General features: G+C 45.2%; 2 protein-coding genes across 9 annotated transcripts in view; one reads left to right on the plus strand and one right to left on the minus strand.

The window, feature by feature from the left end:
* Window positions 1-27,054, minus strand: part of C2H2orf76 (chromosome 2 C2orf76 homolog) — a 115,272-nt gene that overhangs the window by 72,134 nt on the left and 16,084 nt on the right. For 2 of the 7 annotated variants that reach the window (XM_060411176.1, XM_060411179.1), the window contains exon 2: window positions 26,305-26,502. The exons of 2 other annotated variants lie outside the window; for them this stretch is intronic. In XM_060411176.1, the coding sequence (XP_060267159.1) occupies window positions 26,305-26,412 (108 nt within the window). In that variant the 5' untranslated portion in view covers window positions 26,413-26,502. Of the gene's footprint in view, window positions 1-18,513; window positions 20,048-26,304; window positions 26,503-27,054 lie in introns of those variants that run through there. 3 more of the 7 variants (XM_027965033.2, XM_027965034.2, XM_060411175.1) reach the window with 3 other exon arrangements.
* Window positions 18,845-23,965, plus strand: DBI (diazepam binding inhibitor, acyl-CoA binding protein). 2 transcript variants are annotated; one of them, XM_004004750.5, is made up of 4 exons: window positions 18,845-18,931; window positions 19,965-20,082; window positions 22,288-22,350; window positions 23,681-23,965. In XM_004004750.5, the coding sequence occupies exons 1-4, from the start codon at window positions 18,923-18,925 to the stop codon at window positions 23,752-23,754; spliced, it is 264 nt and encodes an 87-aa protein (XP_004004799.1). In that variant the 5' UTR covers window positions 18,845-18,922; the 3' UTR covers window positions 23,755-23,965. The 2 variants fall into 2 exon arrangements, with proteins under 2 accessions (XP_004004799.1, XP_060267163.1); XM_060411180.1 differs by having other exon boundaries at window positions 22,288-23,965.

Below are 27,054 nucleotides of genomic sequence, written 5' to 3' on the forward strand. Positions count from 1 at the left end.
CCAGTTGAGCAATTTCAAATCCTGAAAGATGATGCTGTGAAAGTGCTGCACTCAGTATGCCAGCAAATTTGGAAAACTCAGCAGTGGCCACAGGACTGGAAAAGATCAGTTTTCATTCCAATCCCAAAGAAAGGCAATGCCAAAGAATGTTCAGACTATTGCAAAATTGCACTCATCTCACATACTCGCAAAGATATGCTCAAAATTCTCCAAGCTAGGCTTCAACAGTACACAAACTAAGAACTTCCAGATTTAGAAAAGGCAGAGGAACCAGAGATCAAATTGTCAACATCCATTCCATCATTAGAAAAGTGAGAGAATTCCAGAAAAATATCTAATTCTGCTTTATTGACTATGCCAAAGTCTTTGATTGTGTGGATCACAATAAACTGTGGAAAATTCTTCAAGAGATGGGAATACCAGATCACCTTACCTGCCTCCTGAGAAATCTGTATGCAGATCAAGAAGCAACAGTTAGAACCAGACATGGAACAATGGACTGGTTCCAAATTGGGAAAGAAATACATCAAGGCAGTTTATTGTCACCTTGCTTATTTAACTTATATGCAGAGTACATCATGAGAAACGCTGGGCTGCAGGAAGCACAAGCTGGAATCAAGATTGCCGGGAGAAATATTAATAACCTCAGATATGAAGATGACACCACCCTTTTGGCAGAAAGCGAACAGGAAATAAACAGCCTCTGATGAAAGTGAAAGAGGGGAGTAAAAAATCTGGCTTAAAGCTCAACATTCAAAAAACGAAAATCATGGCATCAGTCCCATCATTTCATGGCAAATAGATGGGAAAACAATGGAAACAGTGACAGACTTTATTTTCTTGGGCTCCAAAATCACTGCAGACGATGTCCACAGCCATGAAATTAAAATATGCTTGCTCCTTGGAAGAAAAGGTATGACCAACCTAGACAGCATATTAAAAAGCAGAGACATTACTTTGCCAACAAAGGTCCGTTTAGTCAAAGCTATGGTTTTTCCAGTAGTCATGTATGGATGTGAGAGTTGGACCATAAAGAAGACTGAGCACCAAAGAACTGATACTTTTGAACTGCGGTGTGGGAGAAGACTCTTGAGAGAACGGAAATCAGTCCTGAATATCACTGGAAAGACTGATGCTGAAGCTCCAATACTTTGGCCATCTGATGTGAAGGACTGACTCATTGGAAAACACCCTGATGCTCAGAAAGACTGCAGGCAGGAAGAGAAGGGGGCAACAGAGGATGAGATGGTTGGATGGCATCACCGACTTGACAGACATGAGTTTGAGCAAGCTCCAGAAGTTGGTGATGGACAGGGAAGCCTGGCATGCTGCAGTCCATGGGGTCGCAGAGTCTGACATGACTGAGCGGCTGAACTGAATAAAACTGAAAGACTTTGCACTCACCCCTCAGTGAAAATAGCAGAGGTGGATCCACTGAATACATTTCTCTCCTTTTCTTCATATCGCTTTGATCACACTCAACTTCTTAGAAGCACTCAACAGAGCTGAAGAACCTGCTCATCCTTCTCTGCCTCTCTCCAGCTGTCTATTACTGCATGGCTCCTTTCCTAGATCTTCTCCAGGCTCCTCTCCTCTCCGAGACCTTGAAATGTTACTGCTCCTCTGACCACTCTCTCAAATACATTTCCAGACCTAAGTTCAAAACTCAGACATCAGATGCTACTTAAGTTCTCTAGTTAGTTATCACCCCAGGCATTTAACATATCCCAAACTGAACCTGGCAGTTAAATCGGACCCCAACCCCTAATCCTAATTTCCCCATCTCAGTCCATTACACTTGAGTTACTCAAGCCATCAACAGAGCATTCCTCCTTCCCTACTCTTTAGCTAACCCAGCAAATCTTCTCAGCTCTTTCCCCAAAACGTATCTTGAATTTCCCCATTTCTCTCCACCTCCACTACACCAGTCTAAGCCTCCACTCTCACTGTCTCTACTGAAATAATAGAAACTGGTCTTGGTCCCAATACCAGTCCAGTTCTCTCAATCCATGTAACATATAGCAGCAGGAGTGATCTCCATAATATGTAAATCTGTATATGTCTCCCCTGCTTAAAATTCTTCACAGGCTCCCCAGAGCCCCTAAAGGAAAGAAGTGAACTCATCATTATGGCCAGCTAGTCCCTGCATGGTTTGGCCCTAGACACCATCTCCCCCTATGCCACTGCTCAACAATTACACCGGTCATCCTTTGGTTCTTCCAATACATCCAGCTTTCTGGATCATTCCAGAAACTAGACAACAGGTTGTTCTCTAGCTTGAAACATTCTTGCTTTTTCTAAAACTGGATCCTCCCTATTAGTGTAATTGGTACCACATCAGGAGGACCTTTTCTGACTGACTCAGCTCCACTTACTATTCCTTTGCTCTGTTTTCCCCTACTATAAAACAATAATGCTTGAAGAAAAGCACTTGTTTTTAATACCAATTCATTTATTTCTGATTTTTAGGTGAATGTTGTTGTGGGTGTTACTGTGTTCTCCCTAAAAAGATAAGTTGACATCCTAATACCTACCCCTTCCTCAGAATGTGACCTTATTTGTAAATGCAGTTGCTGAACATGCAACTCATTAAGGTGAGGTCATACTGGGGTAGGCTGGGCCCCATATCCAATACAACTAGCATCCTTATGAAAGCAGAGGGCCTTGTAAAGACAAGCACACAAGAAGACCACCATGTGAAGATGGGGGGCTGAAGTGATGCCTCTACGGGCCAAGGAATGCTTGGGGCTACCAGAAGATAAGGGAGACAAGGAACAGATTCTCTCTCACGACCCTCACAAGGAATCAGGCTTGCTCATTGATTTTGGACTTCTGGCCCCCAGAACTAAGGGACAACAAATATCTGTTGTTTGAAGTCTCCCAGCTTATGATACTTCGCTATAGCAACCCTAGGAGACTAACACAAATGTCTAATTGCAAAGACATATATGGAAGTGAAAGCTGTTCTTACAGAGGGAGGCAGTGGATAAAGGGGCACGAATGACAGTTTTAACATTTGTCTGCTTAAACTAAAACTTTCACTTTTGAAAGTAACCTAATTATTAAAATATGAACAACAGGTGTTCCCTGGTGGTCCAGGAGTTATGAATCAGCACTTGCACTGCAGGGGGGATGATTTGGATCCCTGGTCCAGGGAACTAAGATCCTCCACGCTGCATGGTACAGTACAAAATACATATGAGCTACAGTCACAGTGAAGCCTCACTACACAGAAATGTCATGATTTATGGGAAGTATATGTATATTTGGTCCTCATCCACAGTTCCTGCTCATGGTTTCCAAATCTCTTAGAATCTCCTGAACAATGGAATGGAATTTGGTCTCTCATCCTCAGTTTCTGAAAACCACTCCAGGGAAGATGATTTTTGGGGTCCACACAAAGGTGGGGGTTGGTGGTTAGGAAAACTAACTTTCAGTCCCACCCTGTGCTGGAAGTTGAATCGATCACCACTGGCCAGTGATTTAGTCAATCATAACTATGTAATGAAGCCTCCATAAACAACTCCAAAGAACAGTTTTTTGGACCTTTTTCAGAGATCTTCCACGTCAGGGAATCAGAACACTTCCACATGCCCCCATGCCCAGCTTCATCAGCCATGACGACGGAAGTCCCTTTGTAGGACCTCAACCCACGCATCTTCTCTGGCTGTTGAGGTATATCCTTTAACATCCTTTTATAATAAACTGGTAATCTAGTGAGTAAACAGGCTTTCCTGAGTTCTGTGAGCTCTTCTAACAAGCTAATTGAACGCCAAGAGGGAGTTGTGGGAACCTCTGACTTATAGCCAATTGATCAGAAGTATGGGCTGCAACCTAGAGTTGCAGCTGGCACCCTGAATTGGAGGGGTAAACAGAACCTCCAGTCTGTAGCTGGTCAAAAGCACAGATAACAACTTGTGTGACTGGCCTCTGAAGTGGAGGGCAGACTTGTGCAACTGAGCCCTTTGTGTATGGAATCTGATTCTATCTGGACAAGTAGTGTCAGAACTGAGTTGAATTTTTGAATACCCTCCTAGCATCAGTGGGGAAGCCTCCATGTATGTACACAGGAATTGAGTCTAGGAACCCAATTCAAACAGCTGCCCCCCCAAAAAAAAATCTCTATTACTACACCAATCCATATTAAATGGCACTGCAAACAGTTCCTGAAAAATTACAATGCAGTTAATGAAGAAAAGTCACAGATTCCTCAATCTCAACTCTATGATCACTTATAACAAGGACTGGGGCAAGTTATCTCTAATTTTGCTATGAATATGCTTCAAGGTTTTTGCTTTAACAAAGTGCAAGGATGATAATAATAGCTACTCAGAATGTGCTAAATGCTTTAGATATATCATTCGGTTCAGTTCAGTCGTTCAGTCATGTCCGACTCTTTACGACTCCCTGAACTGCAGCACGCCAGGCTCCCCTGTCCATCACCAACTCCCGGAGACGACCCAAACCTATGTCCATTGTGTTGGTGATGTCATCCAACCATCCCATCCTCTGTCGTCCCCTTCCACTCCTGCCCTCAATCTTTCCCAGCATCAGGGTCTTTTCAAACGAGTCAACTATTTGAATCAGGTGGCCAAGTATTGGAGTTTCAGCTTCAACATCAGTCCTTCCAATGAACACTCAGGACTGATCTTTAGGATGGACTGGTTGGATCTCCTTGCAGTCCAAGGGACTCTCAAGAGTCTTCTCCAACACTACAGTTCAAAAGCATCAATTCTTCAGCACTCAGCTTTCTTTATAGTCCAACTCTCACATCCATACAACTACTGGAAAAACCACAGCCTTGACTAGACGGACCTTTGTTGACAAAGTAATGTCTCTGCTTTTTAATATGCTGTCTAAGTTGGTCATAACTTTCCTTCCAAGGAGTAAGCGTCTTTTAATTTCATGGCTGCAGTCACCATCTGCAGTGATTTCGGAGCCCAAAAAAATAAAGTCAGCCACTGTTTCTCCATCTATTTGCCATGAAGTGATGGGAATGGATGCCATGATCTTTGTTTTCTGAATGTTGAGCTTTAAGCCAACTTTTTCACTCTCCTCTTTCATTTTCATTAAGAGACTCTTTAGTTCTTCTTCACTTTCTGCCATAAGGGTGGTGTCATCTGCATATCTGAGGTTATTGATATTTCTCCCGGCAATCTTGATTCCAGCTTGTGCTTCCTCCAGCCCAGCATTTCTCACGATGTACTCTGCATATAAGTTAAATAATCAGGGTAACAATATACAGCCTTGACGTATTCCTTTTCCTCTTTGGAACCAGTCTGTTGTTCCATGTCCAGTTCTAACTGTTGCTTCATGATCTGCATACAGGTTTCTCAAGAGGCAGGTCAGGTGGTCTGGTATTCCCATCTCTTTCAGAATTTTCCACAGTTTATGATCCACACAGGCAAAGGCTTTGGCATAGTCAATAAACCAGAAACAGATGTTTTTCTGGAGCTCTCTTGCTTTTTCAATGATCCAGCAAATGTTGGCAATTTGACCTCCAGTTCCTCTGCCTTTTCTAAAACCAGCTTGAACATCTGGAAGTTTATGGTTCACATACTGCTGAAGCCTGGCTTGGAGAATTTTGAGCATTACTTTACTAGCGTGTGAGATGAGTGCAATTGTATGGTAGTTTGAGCATTCTTTGGCATTGCCTTTCTTTGGGGTTGGAATGAAAACTTACCTTTTCCAGTCCTGTAACCACTGCTGAGTTTTCCAAATTTGCTGGCATATTGAGCGCAGCACTTTCACAGCATCATCTTTTAGGATTTGAAATAGCTCAGCTGAAATTCCATCACCTCCACTAGCTTTGTTCCTAGTGATGCTTCCTAAGGCCCACCTGACTTCACATTCTAGGAAATCTGCCTCTAGGTGAGTGTGAGTGATCACACCTTCGTGATTATCTGGGTCATGAAGATCTTTTTTGTACAATTCTTCTGTGTATTCCTGCCACTTCTTCTTAATATCTTCTGCTTCTGTTCAGTTCAGTTCAGTTCAGTTCAGTCGCTCAGTCATGTCCAACTCTTTGCGACCCCATGAATCACAGCACGCCAGGCCTCCCTGTCCATCACCAACTCCTAGAATTCACCCAAACTCAGGTCCCTCGAGTCAGTGATGCCATCCAGCCATTTCATCCTCGGTCGTCCCCTTCTCCTCCTGACCCCAATCCCTCCCAGCATCACAGTCTTTTCCAATGAGTCAACTCTTCCCATGAGGTGGCCAAAGTACTGGAGTTTCAGCTTTAGCATCATTCCTTCCAAAGAAATCCCACGGTTCATCTCCTTCAGAATGGACTGGTTGGATCTCCTTGCAGTCCAAGGGATTCTCAAGAGTCTTCTCCAACACTACAGTTCAAAAGCATCAATTCTTCGGCGCTCAGCCTTCTTCACAGTCCAACTCTCACATCCATACATGGCCACTGGGAAAACCATAGCCTTGACTAGATGGACCTTAGTCGGCAAAGTAATGTCTCTGCTTTTGAATATGCTGTCTAGGTTGGTCATAACTTTTCTTCCAAGGAGTGTCTTTTAATTTCATGGCTGCAGTCACCATCTGCAGTGATTTTGGAGCCCCCCAAAAATAAAGTCTGACACTGTTTCCACTGTTTCCCCATCTACTTCCCATGAAGTGATGGGACCAGATGCCATGATCTTCATTTTCTGAATGTTGAGCTTTAAGCCAACTTTTTCACTCTCCTCTTTCACTTTCATTAAGAGACTCTTTAGCTCCTGTTAACTTTCTGCCATAAGGGTGGTGTCATCTGCATATCTGAGGTTATCGATATTTCTCCCAGCAATCTTGATTCCAGCTTGTGTTTCTTCCAGTCCAGTGTTTCTCATGATGTACTTGGCATAGAAGTTAAATAAGCAGGGTGACAATATACAGTCTTGACGTACTCCTTTTCCTATTTGGAACCAGTCTGTTGTTCCATGTCCAGTTCTAACTGTTGCTTCCTGACCTACATACAGAATTCTCAAGAGGCAGGTCAGGTGGTCTGGTATTCCCATCTCTCTCAGAATTTTCCACAGTTTATTGTGATCCACACGGTCAAAGCCTTTGGCATAGTCATACAATTTCTGTCCTTTATTGAGCCCATCTTTGCATGAAATGTTCCCTTCGTATCTCTAATTTTCTTGAAGACATCTCTAGTCTTTCCCATTCTATTGTTTTCCTCTATTTCTTTGCATTGATCACTGAGGAAGGCTTTCTTATCTCTCCTTGCTATTCTTTGGAACTCTGCAATCAAATGAGTATATCTTTCCTTTTCTCCTTTGCCTTTCACTTCTCTTCTTTTCACAGCTATTTGTAAGGCCTCCTCAGACAGTCATTTTGCTTTTTTGCATTTCTTTTTCTTGGGGATGGTCTTGGTCCCTGTCTCCTGTACAATGTCACTAATAATCCTCAATTACCTATCAGCAAAGCAGGTGCAACTGCCCCTATTTTGCCGATGAGAAAACAAAGGATATGTGGATCTAGAATAACACAGCTAATTCAGTAGCAGAGACAAGACTAGAACACGTGCCTTGACTTCCATCAAGACCTACCTATACACAAATAATGTATTTGGCAGGCTCTACTAAAGAACAATCAGTGTCACTGCAGCAACATTTCTGGTACTGTTACACATAATCAGAAAATACTGTCATGTGCTAAGTCACTGTAGTTGTGTCCGACTCTGTGTGACTCTATGGACTAAGGGACCCTTTGGACTCCAGGCTCCTCTAGAGCCTGGGATTCCTCTGGAATCCCTTGGCAGGGATTCTCCAGGCAAGAATACTGGAGTGGGTTGCCATGCCCTCCTTTAGGGGATCCTTCTGACCCAGGGATCAAACCCACGTCTCCTACTTCTACCTGCATTGACAGGTGAGTTCTTTACCACTAGGGCCACCTGGGAAGCCCGAAAATACTGTTAAGATAAATTCAAAACTTACTTTTTGTATCACCCATCCCAGGAAGGATGCTTTTTAAAATAAATTGTTTTTAAATTAATATTTTAAAACATACATTATATTAGGCACTAGCTAAAGTTGGATTTGGCCTTACTGAAACTCACTTTCTGGGCTTCCCAGGTGGTGCTAGTGGTAAAGAACTCACCTACAATGTGGGAGACACAGGTTTGATCCCTGGGTCAGGAAGATCCCCTGGAGGAGGAAATGGCAACCCACTCCAGTATTCTTGCCTGGAGAATCCCATGGACAGAGGGGCCTGGTGGGCTATAGTCCATAGGGTTGCACGGAGTTGGACATGACTAAAGCCACTTAGCATAGCACAGCACAAACTCACTTTTAATGGCAAACCACTTGGCTTGTATTTGACCACTTGGCTTCTTTTTTCTTTAATTTAAGAAGTTGCTGCTGCTGCTACTACTACTGCTGGTAAGTTGCTTCAGTCATGGCCGACTCTGTGCAACCCCAGAGACGGCAGCCCACCAGGCTCCCCCGTCCCTGGGATTCTCCAGGCAAGAACACTGGAGTGGGTTGTCATTTCCTTCTCCAATGCATGAAAGGGAAAAGCAAAAGTGAAGTCGCTCAGTCATATCCAACTCTTAGTGACCCCATGGACTGCAGTCTACCAGGCTCCTCCGTCCATGGGATTTTCCAGGCAAGAGTACTGGAATGGGGTGCCATTGCTATAGAATACTATGTAAGTTACAAGAGAACAACATTTTTTAAAGGTTATACTCCACTTATTACAAAACATTGGCTATATTCCCCTACCACTTGGCTTCTTAAGAAGAAAATAATCCTGCTATTGAATTTGGGAGGTTGTAAGCTTCAACCCGGTGGCTCAGATGGTAAAGCATCTGTCTACAATGTGGGAGACCTGGGTTCAATCCCTGGGTCAGGAAGATTCCCTCGAGAAGGAAATGGCAACCCACTCCAGTACTCTTGCCTAGAAAATCCCATGGATGGAGTAGCCTGGTGCAGACTACTCCATCCATGGGGTCACATAAGAGTCGGACACGACTGAGCAACTTCACTTCACTTCACTTCAAGCTTCAACCACGTGAAACAACTTTCAAACAGCCAAAAGAGAACTAATGCTCTTCTGAAAAGAATGGAGAACACTGAGTTTTTATTCAACTTTAAAAGCCACAACTTAGGTTATGAATTCAGAATCTAGTCTAATTCATGGAGAAATTAATGATGAATTTTAAGTGGTACTATTCTTCATTTCTGTGTCTAGGAAGATGGAGTAGACGTATCTTTCCCTATATGTCCTGATAAAATACAACTAAAAATCCTGGACATTATCTATAAAACAAATGTAAGAAGATCAGAAAGGTGGAGGGAGGGCAACAGATTAGCTAGGGATCTACAGACCTAAGGAACAACATGGTGGAGAGGTCCCTAGTTTTTCATATATCTCAGACACAGAGCTGAAGAAGTCAGCAACCCAGAATCACAAACAGGTGCAGGAAAAGAAAAAAAAAAAAGCTTGAACAAGTCTTCTCTATCTAGCCGAAGGACTAGGAAAGGGGCAGCCTAGCCAAGAAAGAAAACTTTTAGACAAAGGGGCCCTCTAATCCAGCCAGAAATCACATAAGAAACTGCTGCCCCACCCCCACTAGCAAAGGTAGAGCCGGAGCCTAGACTTCTGCCCTCCCCAGGCCTTAATGAGGAGCCCCAACCCCCCGCCAGGGTCACGTTAGAGAAGGCTGAGTAGGGAGCTGGGCAATCACCGGCTTGATTCCCCGGCATCCTGGAGTCACTAAAGAGCTCGGACTCTCCCACCTCCACAGAAATAAAAGGCCCTCCCCTTCCCCATGGGGGCTCTGTGGAGAGTTTACCTAAGCTACTACGTGATACTGCTGCCCCAGCAAACATTTTGTTTGGCTGTGTAGCCCCACAAGGACCTTAAACTGAAACTTGCCCCCTCATGGAAGTATGTGCCCTAGATAAAAGCCCTGAATCACAGAGAAAAACAAGCTCCTGATAAGACTTCCCCAACAGCCCTTGTGATCACCAGTTTCCCCTGCCTCCGGGGCCTGCCCTTTGACACTCCTTAGATAAAACCCCCACAGAGCTTACTAGAACCCTGCACATTTGGTTTGCACTGATCAATCCAGTGTTAACCTGGGAACCCCAGGGGTTCCACCCATAGACCATGTGTTCCAGGTCCCACAGCTCACTCTCTCCCTGTACTCAGTCTTGACCTCCTCCCCACGTGGGTCCTCGAGTAGTGCCATGTACTTCCTTCAGGACGGGTGAATAATAAATATCTCTATTTCAATTTCTCTGTGGTCCTCCTCTGACCACAGCTTGCCATCCAGCAACCTGTGCTCCACTTCACAAACGTTAATAAAACAAAGCAGCTAGTGTCACAGGGGCCTGGTGAAGAGTCAGGAAGCTTTCATCTCAGGCACCTAGAAAAATAAAAGCAAAACAACCCAAAATAGGCAGGAGGAAAGAAATAATAGAGAACAGAAATCAATAAAGTTGAAAACAGAAAGACAACAGAAAATCAACAAAAAAAGGGCTAGTTCTTCAGAAAGATCAAAAAAATTGATAAATCTTTTGCAAGACTGGCCAAAAAAAGAGAGAAGATCTAAATGATCAGTATCAGAAATGAAACAAATATTCACTAAGACTCTGTACATTTCATAAGGGAATACTATGAACAAATCTACATAAACACATTTCACAACTTAGATTCAAGGGGCAAATTTCTTGAAAAACACCAACTACATCATTAATCCAATAAGAAATAGATAATCTGAATGGAACTTTTAAGGAAACTATTAAGGAAAATCCATAATTTTGATACTCCCAAAAGAGAAATCTCTAGGCCCAGAAGGTTTCACTGAAGAATTCTATACATTCTCTTCTAGAAAACAGAAGAGGAAGGAACATTTCCTAATTCATTTTATGAATTTAATAGTTACAGGATAACCAACCAAAAACATTATAAAAACGAAAGCCACAGACCAATATTCTCTACAAATCCAAGGCAAGTATATATTCACTCTCATCACTCTTATTCAATATAGTTATGGTTCTAGAACATAGTTCTGGAAGTTCTAGACATAGACAAGTTTATTCTAAAATTTATATGGAATGAGAAAGGAACTAAAATAACTAAACAATTCTGAAAAAGGAGAATAAAGTAGAAAGAATTAGTTTACCCAATTTCAAGACTTATTATACAGCTACAATAATCAGAACTGTGCAGTATTGGTGGAGGAACAGATGCACAGATCAACAGAAGACAGGACCCAGAAAAGACCACATAAACATGCCCAAGAGGTTACAGATAAAGGTGCAAAAAGCAATTCATTAAAGGAAAGATATCTTTTCAACAAATGGTGCTGGAACAATAAGACATCCAAGGTAGGGGAGGGGAGGAGAACCTCAATCTAAATCTTATACTTTATACAAAAATTAACTCAAAATAAATTATGTGAATTTTAAAATGCAAAACTATAAAACTTTTACCAAAAAAAAAAAAAAAAAGAGAGAAAATTCTCAGAATCTAGGGCTAGGTCAAAATTTATTAGACATGACACCAAAAGTGTAATCCATAAAAGAAAAAATTGGAAAAACTGGATTTCACCAGAATTAAAATTTTATGCTTTGTGAAAGACTCTGTTAAGAAGATGAAAAAAAAAAAAAAAAAACAAACTAAAAACTGGAAGAAAATATTTGTAAACCACATATCCAACAAAGGAATAGTATCTGGAATATATTAAGAACTCCCAAAACTCAACATTAAAAAAAATCCAATTTAAACACAAGTAAAAGACACAGAAAATTCAGAAAAGAGATTATACATGAGGCACAAATAAACACATGAAAAGATGCTCAACATCATTAATAATTAGGGAATGCAAACCTAAAACCACAATGAGATACCATAACACACTTGTAAGAATGCCTAAAATAAAAAATAGTGATAACACCAAATTCTGGTAAGGATGTGGAGAAACTGGATCTCCCCTTTATTACTGGTAGGAATGTGAAATGGTACAGATACAATGGCAATTTCTTACAAAACCAAACATGGAATGGCCATATGGCCCAGAGCTGCACTCCTGGGCTTTCATTCCAGAAAAATGAAAACATTCACAGAAAAATCTGTACATGAGTGACTAGCAGCAGCTTTATTGGTAACAATTAAAATGTGGAAACAGTGCAGATGTCCTTCAACAGGTGAATGGTTAAACAAACTGGTTCATTCATATGATGGAATATACTCAGCAATAAGAATTAATTACTGGTACATACAACAATCTGGATAAATCACTAGAGAATTAGGTTGAGTAAAGAAGCCAATCCCAAAAGGTTACAAACTACATGATTTCACTTACATAACATTCTTGAAATGACAGAATTATAGAAATAGAATAAATTCCTGGTTGCCAGGAACAGAGGAAGAGTAAGGACAGGAAGGAAGTGGTTGTGGCTATCACAGGGCAATAAAAGGACGATGATGAGAATGTTCTGTATCTTCAACCTATTATTGTCAATGTACTACTTGTGGTAGGTACAATAGCTGTGCAAGCTGTTACCATCAGGACAAAGAGTACAAGGGATAACAGCACAGAGGGACGTCCCTGACTGCCTAGTGGTTAAGAAACTCCACACTTCCACTGCAGGGGGCACAGGTCTAAACTCTGGTTGAGAAGCTAAGGTTCCACATGCCTGGTGGCCAAAAAAATGAGAAACATAAAACAGAAGCAATACTGTAACAAAAGCAACACAGATTTTAAAATGGTCCACATCCCCCCCCAAAAAAATCAAAAATAAGCAAATAAATAAAACTGCATTATCTGGCTGAGTTGGACACAACTGAGGGACTTCACTTTCACTTTTCACTTGCATGCACTGGAGAAGGAAATGGCAACCCACTCCAGTGTTCTTGTCTAGAGAATCCCAAGGACAGGGGAGCCTGGTGGGCTGCCGTCTATGGGGTCGCACAGAGTCAGACACAACTGAAGCGACTTAGCAGCAGCAGCATTATCTCCAAAGGGATTATCAGCCAAATCATTTGTCATCAAATTTTAATATTTCTATTTTTTTGTTGTTGCTGACAGGCAATAGGAAAGCACACTAGAAAATTCATCTCTAACAACCTAGTTTCAAAGCATTTACCAAGAGCTTGTCACATGCAACTAGGAGCTAGGGAAACAGGCAAAGTGAGGAAGACAAAGTAGATTTAGAAGAGAGTTTATACTTCTTCTAGTGAAGTTGAACAGGAACTACAGTACTGAACTTATCTTTGTAAAGCACTTCATTATGCCTGCCCACATTCTTAAGTATTTCTAAATAGAACACAGGTAGCAGCTCACCAGTGCATGACCAACTTATAAGTAACTTTCCTTACTTCTTAACTCCCAGCCAGTGAAGGTCACTTCCTGCCAGGAATACACCCCACCTCTACCCAAGCCCTGGTCTTCACGTCTCAACTAAGCCCAAACCACTCCCCCACCCCACGTTGGCTGGGCAAAAACAGGACAGGGGAAAGGTGAGGTTCATACACTCATGTGTCTTACACCATGCCCATTCTTCTCTCACCCAATTTCTCCAAATATAGACACCCAAAGGAAGAAAAGAAAGGCAAAGGGGAAGGGCTGGTTAAGATCTCTGGTAACCAGGCCTCCTCTTACCAGCTTTTTCATCAGAAAAGAAAAAGAGACAAAAGGGGAGAAAAGGCAGGAGGGTGGGGAGGTGGGCGGGAGAAGAAAAGCTATGGTACATTTTCACCTCAGCTGTCAGTTCCCCCCACCTTCACAAAATAAAGGCCACAACTCTATCCAGCTCTCCCCACTCCTATCCCAGCAGCAGTTCCCAAGTGCCTCTGAACCCAAGTCCCCCTAAAATCAAGTTCCCTTACCAAGTTTATGGTTAATCTCTCTGTTCAAAATTTTATTCCCTTTTTTATCCCCTCTGACCTCAATTGGGTGCTGAGCACTAAGCAACCAGAGTCAGATGACTATAATCACTGTTACTGATAACATCTTTCTAAAACTGCTATTATAGGTATCATCATTAATGAACAAACTCAGGTTGTTTCTCCAGGACAACATGAGCTAATAGACCCCCAAGCCATGGACTACCCGGCCAGAGAACGGTAAACCAGCGCACTCTGACTCCCGAAACTAGAAATTACAATTTTAAAATGTCACAAAAATGATTAACCCCCGTCTCTTATGCCAAGAAACCAGAAAATAAATACAAAATGAATATAAGTCATTATTTGTGAATACACTAACCCTTGCCTTCTAGTAAAGCTTTACCATAAAACTTCTGGTAATAATTTTCATGTTTTAATGACTAGGTTACTCTTAGAGATTTAGTTTATACCAAGAAACATAATATTAAACTACTATTCACACCCACTGGGCAAGAACTGCTTTTACCTGTTAATATAACTTGCCTGGCTGGCTTTACACTGACACCCAGCAAGTGAAGCCTGTGAGTAGCCAAAACTGGCAAGACAAGGATGTGGGGGGAAACTGCAGTAATGATAATGGCCCCTCCACTAACTCGGAGGGTCAATTAGGCTGACAAGTCAGCTCATCAGGTTCTCATCTTCCCTTAATATTTCAAGTGTTCTATTTCCAAGACTGCAGGCAGAACATAGAGATGACACAGCCCTTGCACCAGAGTTCATCTACTTTAATCTAGCTCATAGTCTCACATTTAGTTCTAATAAACCTGGCTGGTTTCTAAGTTCATGGCTAATTAGAAGGAAAATGTTTCATAGAGAGAAAAATACTCTGTTCCTTCACCCACCATTTAAGTGCCAGGTGCTTGGAGACAGAACACTAACTGATACTCAGTGATCCCTATCCTCCCTGACTTAGGTAGGGCAGGGGCTCAGACAGTAGAGGAGTAAATTAAAATAAAATGATTGTAAATAAAATAATTACAAAAAGTAATTACCAACCGTGATAGTTGTTAACAAGAATACGAACAGAGCTAACAACCTTGCCCTTTCTTGGGATATGAAGACCCTTCCAGTAGTGTCAAAACGTAGAATCAAAAAATTCTGGGCTTCCCTGGTGGGTCAGTGGTAAAGAATCCACCAATCAGTGCAGGAGACATGGTTCCCTGGTGCAGGAAGATGCCACAGAGCAACTAAGCCCGTGCACCACAACTACTGAGCCCATGCTCTAGAGCCCGGGAGCTGAAACTACTGAGCCATGTACCAAAACCACTGAAGCCTGCACGTGCCCTGGAGCGTGCGCTGCACAACAAGGGAAGCCACTGCAACGAGAAGCTCTTACACCACAACCAGAGAGCAGCACCTGCTAGCCAACTCTAGAGAAAAGCCTGCCTGACAACAAAGACTCAGCATAGCCAAAAACAAATAAATTACTTTTTTAAATTCATATCATCTATTGACCCCAAATATACGCTAAAATTTACTTTTAAAAAATTAAATACCAGCTGCTGACTTGTTACCCTCTCTTTATGTTAAAAGCTGAATGACATTCCAATTCCCTAGAGCAGAGATAGCTCAGTTCAGTTCAGTCACTCAGTCATGTCCGACTCTTTGCGACCCCATGAATTGCAGCACACCAGGCCTCCCTGTCCATCACCAACTCCCAGAGTTCACCCAAACTCATGTGCATCGAGTCGGTGATGCCATCCAGCCATCTCATCCTCTGTCGTCCCCTTCTCCTCCTGCCCCCAATCCCTCCCAGCATCAGAGTCTTTTCCAATGAGTCAACTCTTCGCATGAGGTGGCCAAAGTATTGGAGTTTCAGCTTTAGCATCAGTCCTTCCAAAGAACACCCAGGACTGATCTCCAGGGCATAAAGCAGCATTTGCATAGGTGGAGGTCACTGAAAAGTGAGGGAAGGAAGCACAAAGTAAGCATGCCTTCAGCCATTTTGAAACTTGGCCTAGGCTGGATCCCCTAACAAGGAAAAACATTCTTCCTTCTCCTCAAGATCACATAGCACCCGGTTCCCTGGGATCTGCAATCACTACTAGTTCTGAGGCAGGAGGCAGATGCCACAGCTCCCCTCCCACCCACCACCCCAGGGTAAAGCAACTGAAGATTCATTCTCTGTGGACCAGAACTCCACGTGGAGAACAGCAGGACAATTGAGGAGGCTGTTCCCTGCCCAGACCACATATTTCCCATTCTTGAAGTCAGGAGACTCCCCAGCTACATATGTGCAAAAGGGTTCTGTGGAGGTCAAAAGGGGAGTGATGATAAGAGATGTTCTACCCTTAGGCCTTTTCGGTAGAATCTATCTTGGCTAAGAGATACATACACACATGTGGGAGGATCCTGAGATGTATCAAATATGGACTCTGAACCAGGCAATTCAAAATGACTGGCCAACAGAAACTTGGAAGAAATGTCCCATAAAAGTAATTCAAATTACCACGAAGGCACAACTCAGGGACTCTCTCTCAGTCCTCCCGTGTCTCTATCCACATATAATGTATTCTTTTTCCTCTCGATAAATATTCCACTTGCTTCACCACTTTCTGACTTCGTGGAAATTCTTTTCTGCAAAGCTGAAGGGCCAGGGCCCTTGTTACTGACCACTGGCCTAGTGGCTAGGATTTGGGGCTCTCACCACAGCGACCTGGCCTCAATCTCTGGTTAAGGAACTGAAGCCCCACCTCAAGCCACTGCAGACTCAGGCTCCCTGAGATCAGTTCCATACTTCCATCACTTTAAGCAACCTGGGCACAAAACCACCATGTGGAAGGTCGGTTTTTTCAAGAAGAGTGGCATATATTCCAAAGAAGCAACCAAAAAATCAACCCCACTTAAGCTGGAGATTACCAAGTTAATTTAAAACACTAGCTTTGCTTTCTGCAATGCTGAACTTCAGTCAAAGTTCAATCACACTACCCAAACTTGGAGGAATAAAAAGAAAATTTCATTTTCAGAGGTACCTAATCTTTTCAAATGTGCCAAACACAACATAAACACAATAACTTTGTGTTTACTCACGTCTCCTGAGGCTCCTGCACTGCAGGCAGAATCATTGACATTGAGCCACCAGGGAAGCACAAAACCTACCTACTAGAAAATATATTTGACTGCAAATATGATCCACGCAAGGAATAATCTGAATTTCATCAAGGAAGCTGTAAGCACTAAATGGTGGAGGCAAAAGTGAATCCAAGTTTCACATGGGACTAAGGGCAAAAAGACAGTTCTGAATTGTCATTTTGGAAGAAACCCACATCTCTTACAATTCAAAAGTAATTTTCCCCAAAGTTAGCTCCAAAATTTGTTAATTCATTTGGCTTTGCTTTTTCAAACAAAATTACACATAGGCTGAAGACAAGAGATGTGCTCCCTGCTATTGCATCTCTACTTTTCCCCTTTTTATAAAGCCTGATCTCCATTAAGTTAGTAAGTTATATCTGAAAGCATCTACCTGGCCTTTCTTTAAACACCTACAGCTATAAATTAATGTGGGAAGGATCTGGAGGCTGATCTGCAGTCCACTCCTCCTTACAAACTAGGAATTGGAGAGGAATGGTCTCTCTTTATCAAAAGATTTCTGGAGACTTATTTTCCATCAATTCCCTCCTTTCACCTAGCTCCTCTGTAGCTGCAGCCTGAAAATTCTCCCTTTGGTCTCTTAGGTATCACCTTCAAACTCCCCCACTCACCTTTCTCCCATGGAGACTATCAGCCTCTGCAACAACTTTGCAAAACTGCGCTAGTCTTCTTATCCTCTGCTCAAAAGCCTCTAACTTTCCATTTCACTCAGAATAAAATTCAAGGTTCTGCATCATCCAGCCAGCCTGCCACCTCCTTAACCTTCCAGCCTCATCTCCTATCTTCCCCTCACTCCCTGCTCATACATTTACACTCATTTTCTGCCTGGAATGCTTCCTCTTGAGGGGCTTTCTCAAAAGTTACCTTCCCTTAATCCTTCACCCTACGGTCTGGAGCAGTGCAAGCAATCTGACAAGACTTTAGTACACATTCATGAACGAAGAAAAGTCGTAACAGATGCCTGCTGAGCACCTAGTCCGGGCCAAGTCTGTTAACGTGAAAGTGTTACTCGCTCGGTTGTGTCCTGCTCTTTGCGACACCACGGTCTGTAGCTCCTTCAGGTTCCTCTGTGCATGGGATTCTCCAGGTAAGAATACTGGAAGGTGTTGCCGTGCCCTCCTCCTGGGGATCTCCCCGACCCAGGGATCCAACCTGGGTCTCCCACACTGCTGGGCAGATTCTTTACCGTCTGAGGCACCAGGGAGGTCAAGACAACTAAGACACTGTCCCTGACTTGAGTGCACCAGACGGATTACTGCACACGAAACAGGACTACAAATCACGGCCAACGGCAAGTCACAGAACATGTCAACAATTCAGAGGAAGAGCCTCGGCTTCGACCCTCTGGGAACCAATCCAGCTTCCCACTCTCGCGCAGTTCTCCAGGGACCACCCCCAGAAAGTCTCTTCTAGTCCCCACAGAAGGACCGGGGCCCTCGCCCTCCCCAAGCGTGAGCGTTTGCTCGTCTGGCGACGCGACTTCCGGCATTTCACGCAGAACACAAGATTTAATGAAACAAATTTTAAAACCTCCGCTCTTCAGCTTCTACCCCCTGTCTTCTGCTTCGCTGGTCATTCCCCACGGTGAGCCGGGAACCCAACTCCCGCTCTGACCAACTGGCAGTCACTACCGAGAACGCTGTACTTCCGCTATCCTCACCTGCTCCTGGCGTCCCCTTCGGCTCCTCCCCGCTGCGCTTGCGCAAGCAAACCCTCCCTGGTTCAAGCGGTGTAGACAGCGAGGTTGGCAGCGTGGGTTGGTTGGGCACGCCCCCAGCGTACATCTGGCTTCTGATTGGCTGTCTCTCCTGGTCCGAGCACCGGTGGAGAGGCCTAAGGCTGCGCTTCCAGAGGCGCTGCCAGTTGAGTCTCTTGTGCTCCTGCTTCCTACTCTTCGCCGCCTCCGCGGGCTTCCTGGAATCTTTGCAACACCGCCGGCATGTCTCAGGTAATATGCGTGCCCAGCCTTGGCTGCGAAGGTACCACGAGGCGGGAAGCTGGTGCGGGGTCATCCCGCAGACACAACCCCGCAGGGTCTTTCCCTTCTGTGCTCTGCTGTTATTTCTGGACCCTTGCCCAGCCCAGACTGAACAGAACCCTGTAAGCGAAACTTTCCGGTTTGGGGCTCCTAACACCTTACTGAGCCCGCAACGGCTGGCAAGTTGCCCATAAGGAAGACTTCGTTCGCAGTGAAGCAGGAATTGAGGTCGAAGGCTAGCGTCCAACATAGACAGATGGGATGTAATGGTTTTTATAGATTGAAAGACTAAGGGGACAGAGTGCCCCATCCGGAAGGACACGGCAGGAGTAGGGGTGCCATATAGAGTGGAGAAGCCAGGAGGCCGCGGTTGAGAGCTTGGAGGTCAGGGGGCCGAGTGTCCAGCGCGAGGCCAGGGGAGGGTCGCAGCCTGAGGAGGGGTGACCTAGAGGCCTTTCTCTTCGACTGTAGACGCTTTTCCGGGACCTAGCAGTTGGGGAGGGGGGGGGGGGGGGGAGGAGCGGTGATCTTTGGCTCCTTCCGGGTCTTCAGTACGGACACTGGGACAGGCCTCAGAGGGAGGGAACCAGCGGGCTCTGGCCGCTGACACCGCTGCGCTCATGCAGTTTTCTCCGCTGTTTCAGTCACCCATTTCCAGCCCTATCGCAAGTCAGGGCTATCCTGAGACCTCTGTCTGGCCAGCCAGTTGGCTGTGCTGCTTTTTCTGTGAAGTGTGTGTCCACTGCAGCCAGTTTCAGCCTGCCTCCTTCACCTCTGTTTCCAGCACATAATACCTGGTTTAGTGAGACAGCCCCATACATAGCTGTCCAAGTGAGTGAAGGGATGTGCTTACCCTCCTGGTTTTGCTGAATCTCTCTAGCTGCCCTGTTGAGATGAGGAAGACTGCTTTTCCTCACCAGCAGGGCAAGAGAGTGCTTCCTTTCCAACCCCTCCATCCTCATTACCAAACTCTAGTCAGGCCTCTTCTCTCCCTCATATTTAGGCTGAGTTTGACAAAGCTGCTGAGGAAGTTAAGCAGCTTAAGACCAAGCCAGCAGATGAGGAGATGTTGTTCATCTACAGCCACTACAAACAAGCAACTGTGGGTGACATAAATACAGGTATGTTGAGGTGGAGTTGGGAGGGCCCAGATTCATCAAAGTAGGCTTGGCAGCCTTGGTTGGTGCTGAAACTGTTCATCTCTGGGAACTTCATTCTCAAAACCACCCACAGCCCTACTCTTAAGGCGGTTCCTGGGGTTTAAGCTGGGAGAGGTTGCCCAAAGATCATGTTCCTGAATGGGGTTTACAGACCCTACACAGTTCTTGGTTTCTTGGTAGCTCAGATAGCAGAATTCAAATCCCAGTTTGAGGACTTGTCTTGTTATCACCAGCATTTTCCATCTATTTGGGAGGAACAAAGATCCCAGCTTTGAAGAGCCTTGTTCCAAGCTCTCAGCTCAGTAGTAATTTTGTTGAACCACACTGTTTCCACCCCAGTCCAACAGGATCAAAGTTGGGGAGCTTGGCAGCTGGGCCAAGCCTGATGTCAGCTCCTACAGCCAGGGTAGCAGCTGGCTTTCTGCAGCAGGTCAGAAGCATTTTTGCTGACAGCAATTCCACCATTTCTTCCCTGTCAAAAAATCTAGGTACAGATTTGAAGCCTTGGTTTGGCCCACCATATTCTATAATGTCTTTTCTCCCTTGGACAGTTTTCATTCTGCCCCTAAGTTCTTCAAACTCCAGAGTATATGGCAATAGCATGATGCATTGTACACAGGAACTCAGAGATGTTGACCACAGAAGCATAGAGGAGGTCACCCCTCGCTCCTGTTTAGGAGGGTGAGCATAGCCCCTAATTCCATTGCAGTTAGGGTAGAGGGTAGAGCAGGTGGGCTGGCTGCTAAGGATCCTGGGCAGTGCCAAATCAAACATCACAGGGAGTGGGACTTCCCTGATGGTCCAGTGGCTAAGATTCCATACTCCCACTGCAGGGGGCCCAGGTTCTATCCCTGGTCAGGGAACTAGATCCCACAGTTAAAGATCCTATATGCAACAACTAAGACCCGGCACAGCCAAATACATAAAATATTTTAAAATAAAAATCACAGGGAGGGCTTAGTTAAGAAAGGTCTTGTGGTGAAGGTAAGTTTTACCCTGGGTTTATAAATTCTGCCTCTTCCCAGGGAGGCAGGGGAAATGAAGTAGGGGTGACCAGAGTGACTGAGACACTTTTCTGACAAATGTGATTGTCACAGAGATGGTCCTCTGCCCTGCTTTCGCAGTAGTGTAGGAAGACTGGCTCAGGATTCTTACAGCTTCCTGATCAGCTCCCTCTAGGACTGTTCGGTCCAATACAGCAGCCACTAGCCACATGCAGCTATCTAAATTTAAACTGAGAATAGTTAACATGAAATAAAGTCAACAGTTAACTCCCCAGTCACACTTCAGGTGCTCAGCTGCCACCAGTGGCAGGAAGCCCCTGAGTTCGACAGTGCCAATGTACCACCCTTCCATCATCATGAGAGGGCCATTGGGATGTGCCAATCTCAGATTCTGATGATGATTCCAGGGCGCAGTTTCCCTCAGCTGTCCCTGGGAATGCTTCCCGGCAAGCACTTCGGGGGAGACTTTATGTTTCTCAGACTCTGTGGTCCTGGCTGTGGGCACTGCAATTGCTCCCCTGGGCTTTCTTCTTAGCATGGCAGTGAACTAGGTCAGCAGGGAGGCGGTAAGTGTGTTCCCTAAGTGCAACTGATAAAAGGTCTACAGGTATAAAACCATGGTATACCTTAAAAGAAGCTTGCCCTCGGTGGGGAGGGGTGGAATAAAATTCCCTTAAAACAATAAGAAATAGACTAACAATTTGGTAGCAAAATGGGGCAAGGATATGAACAGACAGTTCACAGAAAAGGACACCTACAAAACTGATAACAATAACATGGGAGAGAGACCTTGGGTGGGGAGAGTGGAAGGAAACTTTATAGTAATCCCTTTTGGTGTTTGAATTTTAAGCCAGGTGAATGGATTGTGGTACTTGTTTAAAAAAAATACAGTACCGTTTTTAAAAGAAATTTTGGAGTTAATTTATAAGAAAGGGGCTCTCTAGTAATGAGAACAGTTTTCCTCCTATTTTCTCTAGATTTTAAGTTTGAATTTCTGTACATGTGGGTTTCTGAAGGCAGAACCCACTATACTAGACCCATTTAACTCCGCAGCAGAGCCTGGAAAAAAGAAGATAAAATATGGCTATCATGGCAAGAAAATGGATACAGTTCCCCATTAGAACTTGCAGCAGATCTAATGTCTTTCCTTCCCTTGTTTAAGAACGTCCTGGAATGTTGGACTTCAAAGGCAAGGCCAAGTGGGATGCCTGGAATGAGCTGAAAGGTAATTGTTCTGATACACTTCCCTCATTTGGGAACCCCAGTAATGAAATACTGTTAAGAAGTGTAAGGGGTGAGGAGAGAGAACAGAATGGATGAGGCACATGCTGGGAACCAGTTTGACCTAGATCAGAATGGAAAAAAAAAAAAAAAACTAGACCGCTTATGATACCATGTGTGCCATTTCCAAAAACACCATCTCTGAGTCATAATATCATCTGGAGAGTGGAGGGGCAGGGGACCAGGCCACTGACAGACGGGGAGGTGATGAGTTGCCTTGGGCTTTATAATATTCAGAATAGGGATGGCTTCCTGTCCACACCTTCCTTTCCCTCACAAGGCCAGGCAGTGACCCCCCCACCCCCACCCCGGCCCAAGTAGCCCTCCCTAGTTCCCTTCCAGCCAGAAAGGCACCTAAAAACAGAAATGAATTAATGCATGGCAGGTTGCTGGCACATCGTAGCCTCGGTGAATGGAGCTATTATATGCTAAGAACAGAGGCCAAGAAGTATCCCAGCTGTGACTTAATCACATGCCACCTGCGGCAGCAAGACCCAGAAGTTGGCACTGAAGTGCCTGTCAGCTTTTGTGTCCTAGCTTGCTCGTTTCTGAATAAGCCCTCTGTCTTCCTGCAAATGAGAAACCCTTGAGTTCAAAAGGGGCCAGAATATAATAAATACACTCCTAGGATCTGCAAGTAAGTAAAACAGGAATGCCCCTCTGACTGTCCATTCCCATTGGGTATTTCCATACCATTCTGAGGCCCCATGTACTCGCCCTTGCTCCAGAACATACACTAATTCCCACTGAGTATCTCTCCTTCAGCATAGAATCCAGGACACCAGGCATCACTATCTCTGAGGGATATCTCCAGTGTCCTCTGTCTTCCCCTCCAAGGGCCAGCTGCTTGTCTTCAGAGTTCCCAAAGCTGCTCTCTGGGGAGAAGAGGGTATCTGGCTTTGTTTCTTCCCTGGCAGCTTAACAGCTCTGAGAGATAAGAGCCCAACAGAGAAATACTTGATAGATCAAAGCCAATCGTGAAAGTCAGTGGGACACAACAGTGGGATACTCACCTGGCCAGCAAGCCAGTGACAGGCCTCAGGCAGCTGCACACACATTATGAGCTCAGTGCTTTATGGAGCCTTCCCTGTGGGCCAGGCTCCTTAAGGACTTCAAAAGTCACATCCTGGCCAGGTCTGTGAGGTGTAGGTAGTAGAAGCCCCACCCCCTTCACAGGTGAGAAACAGCCTCACAGCATTAACCTGGGGCTCTAAAGTTTGCTGCCTTTCTACAGTACTGCCTTTCTGACAAATAATCTTGTTGATGCCTCGCAGGGACTTCTAAAGAAGATGCCATGAAAGCTTACGTTGACAAAGTAGAAGAACTAAAGAAAAAATATGGAATATAAGAGGACTGGGTTTGGCTGCCAGCCATTCATTTCAACTAAACTGATTTAATGCCTTGTTTTTCTAATACTGTGGATGAAGTTAATAAATAACTAGCTAAACCAGAAGCTCAAGACAGCCCAGGATATGAACAGATTAGGAGCTGAAACGGTTACTAATCCTTGCTGAGTAATTTTTATCAGTAGATGAATTAAAAGTATCTTTGTTACTTTACTTCGATAACTTGGGTTCTTGAAATAATGTCCTCTGTTCCGATCTCTCTTCCTCACTTTTTCTAAAGATTTCATCTAGAAGTGTTTGAACTTACCTATCTCCCCCTGTACACTTTGCTGGAGAGTGGGCAGGCGCACCCACCTGTTCAGACCTAGCCTGTGTTCACCTCGGTGCAGAGGAGTTGTTATAGCAGTGGCCTTCCCTGTCTCCATCTTCCCCGGCTTCAACTACACCAGTCAGGTGAGCTGAGACACCAATCTGCAGGTACTGCCAACCCTCTGTCAAGAACACTGCTGGCCTCATACTCTGAGGAAGGCAGAGTTGATGAGCATTTGAGGTTTGGCTGAGGTCCAACCAGTCCATGGTTGCAGGGTAAACAAGTAAGGAGGGAAGCCCCAGTCAGGGCGAAACGTGCATTTTCAGGGAGCATCCCCAGTGTCCTCTGAGGAAGCTTGGCCACATGCACCTGGGCAGGCAAAAAGCCAGTAAGAGAAGTGAGGGCTTAGCAGGGAGAAGGGCAGTCAGGACCTCAGAAGGGCAAGGGGTTAAGGCTGCAAAGAAGACAGGCTGAAGCTTGACTTTGCAGGTGATTGAATAGTAAGAATTAAAGCAGACAGCAATCAGATCCTCTGTGCCTCCTGTTCCCCTTCAGTCACTTCCACAGTCCTGCAAGGGAGGCAGTCATATTTCCATTTTGCAGGTGAGGATGCTGAGGCAAAAAGGAGTTACAGAGAGGCTCTCTGAGGCCAGGCAGCTCTTAGATCTCCCCTCCAGAGCCAGTGCCCTGCTCCTAGACATAGTTCAGCCTTGCTCCAGGACAGTGAGACCTAAGCACTACAGTAACTTGCCTAAGGTCGCTCAGCTGGCAAAGAAACCCAGGACCAGCATTCAGGTGCAGGTCTTGGCTCAGATACCTGTACCAGCCAAGGCACCCTCAAATGAGTGAGTAGCACTGGTGGGAAAAACAGGAGCAAGCAGGGAGGGCATCTGGTATGGCTAGAATACAGCGTGCCTTCAATGTGGAAGGAGACTAGGCAGTGGGAAGTTGACAACCAAGTTTAAAAGTACAGTTTGACCATAGGTGATGGGGAGTTGCAGGGGAGGCAACATGGTCAAGGCATTCAGACAAGTCAGTCTGACCATATCAGTGATTATTGAGAATAGTGAGTCATTCAGTTCCAGCCCATGCTACCCATGGAAAACGAAATCCCGCAGTTCAGATGTGCAGTGTAGGGGAGGTGACGTCCTGAGTAGCAGTGTCATTTGTGCAGCGCCAGTTCTAGGTGCTGATGTGATTAAGGGCATATGAGGCAGGGAACCTGGCCTCCCACCTGGCTCCACTCCACCCAGGCTGCCAAGACCACCCAACTCAGGGGGCACCTCTGAGCCCTAAGGGAGGCAGTAAGGAGCCATAGCCACCCACCTGGACCCATATTTAGATCATCTTTGCTCAGTTATTGGCTGTTTTGGGGAGTAAGCCAAAGGAAAAACAATCTTAGAGTCCAAGGTATGGTGCTTGTCTTAAATAGACCTGGCTCCAGGATCAGGCCTAGTGTAGCCTCCAGGGGTGTGAGAAGGTCCTGCCATAAAGGAGACACCACAGTGTGTAGCACTTTATCAGGAATTTCTCTCCCACCCTCCTTCAAACCAGTTTTTGTCCCTGGCAGCATCCCTTGCAATATCTATCAGTCAGGGACCTAGCCCAAGAGCCTAACACTGGAGATGGTGGGAAAGAAAATCAACTACCTGGTACCCTGCCCTATTTCTAGCTTGGAAAGGCAGCGCAGACCTGTGCTCAGACATGTCATTGCCTTGTTGCCAGCCAGGATCCCAGAAGAGTGGACCTGAGCTTAGGGAAGCCCTGACAAAGAGCACAGTATGGCCCTCCGCAGTTACACTCGGCTTAGATTGTACTATGACGACTTGTATCTCTTCTCCAGTGGATGCCAATGGGAGAGACACTGGAGTGAAAAGACAGACCCAAGGCCCCTCTGCCCACCAAGGGCATGGCCTCTGATGAATGGCCATTATTTGCAAAGGACCTGCAGGGTCAGGCTCTTTGCTTCAGTTCTGAAATTTATCCACGGTGCCTTGAGGTGGGAACTGTACCTCCTTGCTGTGTTACCATGCCCATTATTCAGATGAAGAAAAGGCGGCTCAGGTGATGAGTTGATCTAACCCAGGGCTCTCTGACCAGAAGGGCCTTGCTTGTCCACTTCTGTCACGTCCCCTCTGGTCACCACTCATTACCTGGTGACCCCTGTCTCGCTAGGCTAACATAAAGTCAAAGTCACTCAGTCGCGTCCAACTCTTTGCAGCCCCCATGGACTGCAACTCACCAGGCTCCTCTGTCCATGGAATTCTTCAGGCAACAATGTAGAGTGGGTCACCATGCCTTCCTCCAGGGGATCTTCCCAACCCAGGAATTGAACCCAGGTCTCCTGCATTGCAGGCAGTTGACAGACTTACATGTGAATCCCACTCCAGCCTCTCAGGTGCTGAATCACCTATCTTCTTTGAGCCACACTTTCTTCCATCTGGAAAATGAGCCCATAAAATGGGGAAAGTGCTTGGCACAATGCCCAGCAAATAGTGACTACTAAGGAAACGGCAACCCACTCCAGTGTTCTTGCCTGGAGAATCCCAGGGAAGGGGGAACCTGGTGGGCTGCCACCTATGGGATCGCACAGAGTCAGACATGACTGAAGTGACTTAGCAGTAGCAGCAGCCTGGAGGCCTTCCCTAGCCAGCATCCTCACCCTCAGTACTTCCCTGCCCAACCGTTTGGACAAGCCGTGGCCTGAGGACACAAGCTGCGGCTCCCCACTTTGTTGCTCTTTAGTTGCCAAGTTGTCCAACTCTGCAACCCCATGGACTACAGCCCCTGTCCATGGGATTCTCCAGACAAGAATACTGGGGTGAGTTGCCATTTCCTTTTCCAGGGGATCTTCCCAACCCAGGGAATGAACCCAGGTCTCCTGCATTGGCAGGCGGATTCTTTACCACTGAGCCACCTGGGAAGCACCCCCTCCTTAGTAGTGCTTCAATAATAAGGCTGGGGGGGAGGGGGTCACCATGTTTTCCCTACA

Source organism: Ovis aries, chromosome 2 (genome assembly GCF_016772045.2).
Source record: "Ovis aries strain OAR_USU_Benz2616 breed Rambouillet chromosome 2, ARS-UI_Ramb_v3.0, whole genome shotgun sequence".
Lineage (NCBI taxonomy): Eukaryota > Metazoa > Chordata > Mammalia > Artiodactyla > Bovidae > Ovis > Ovis aries.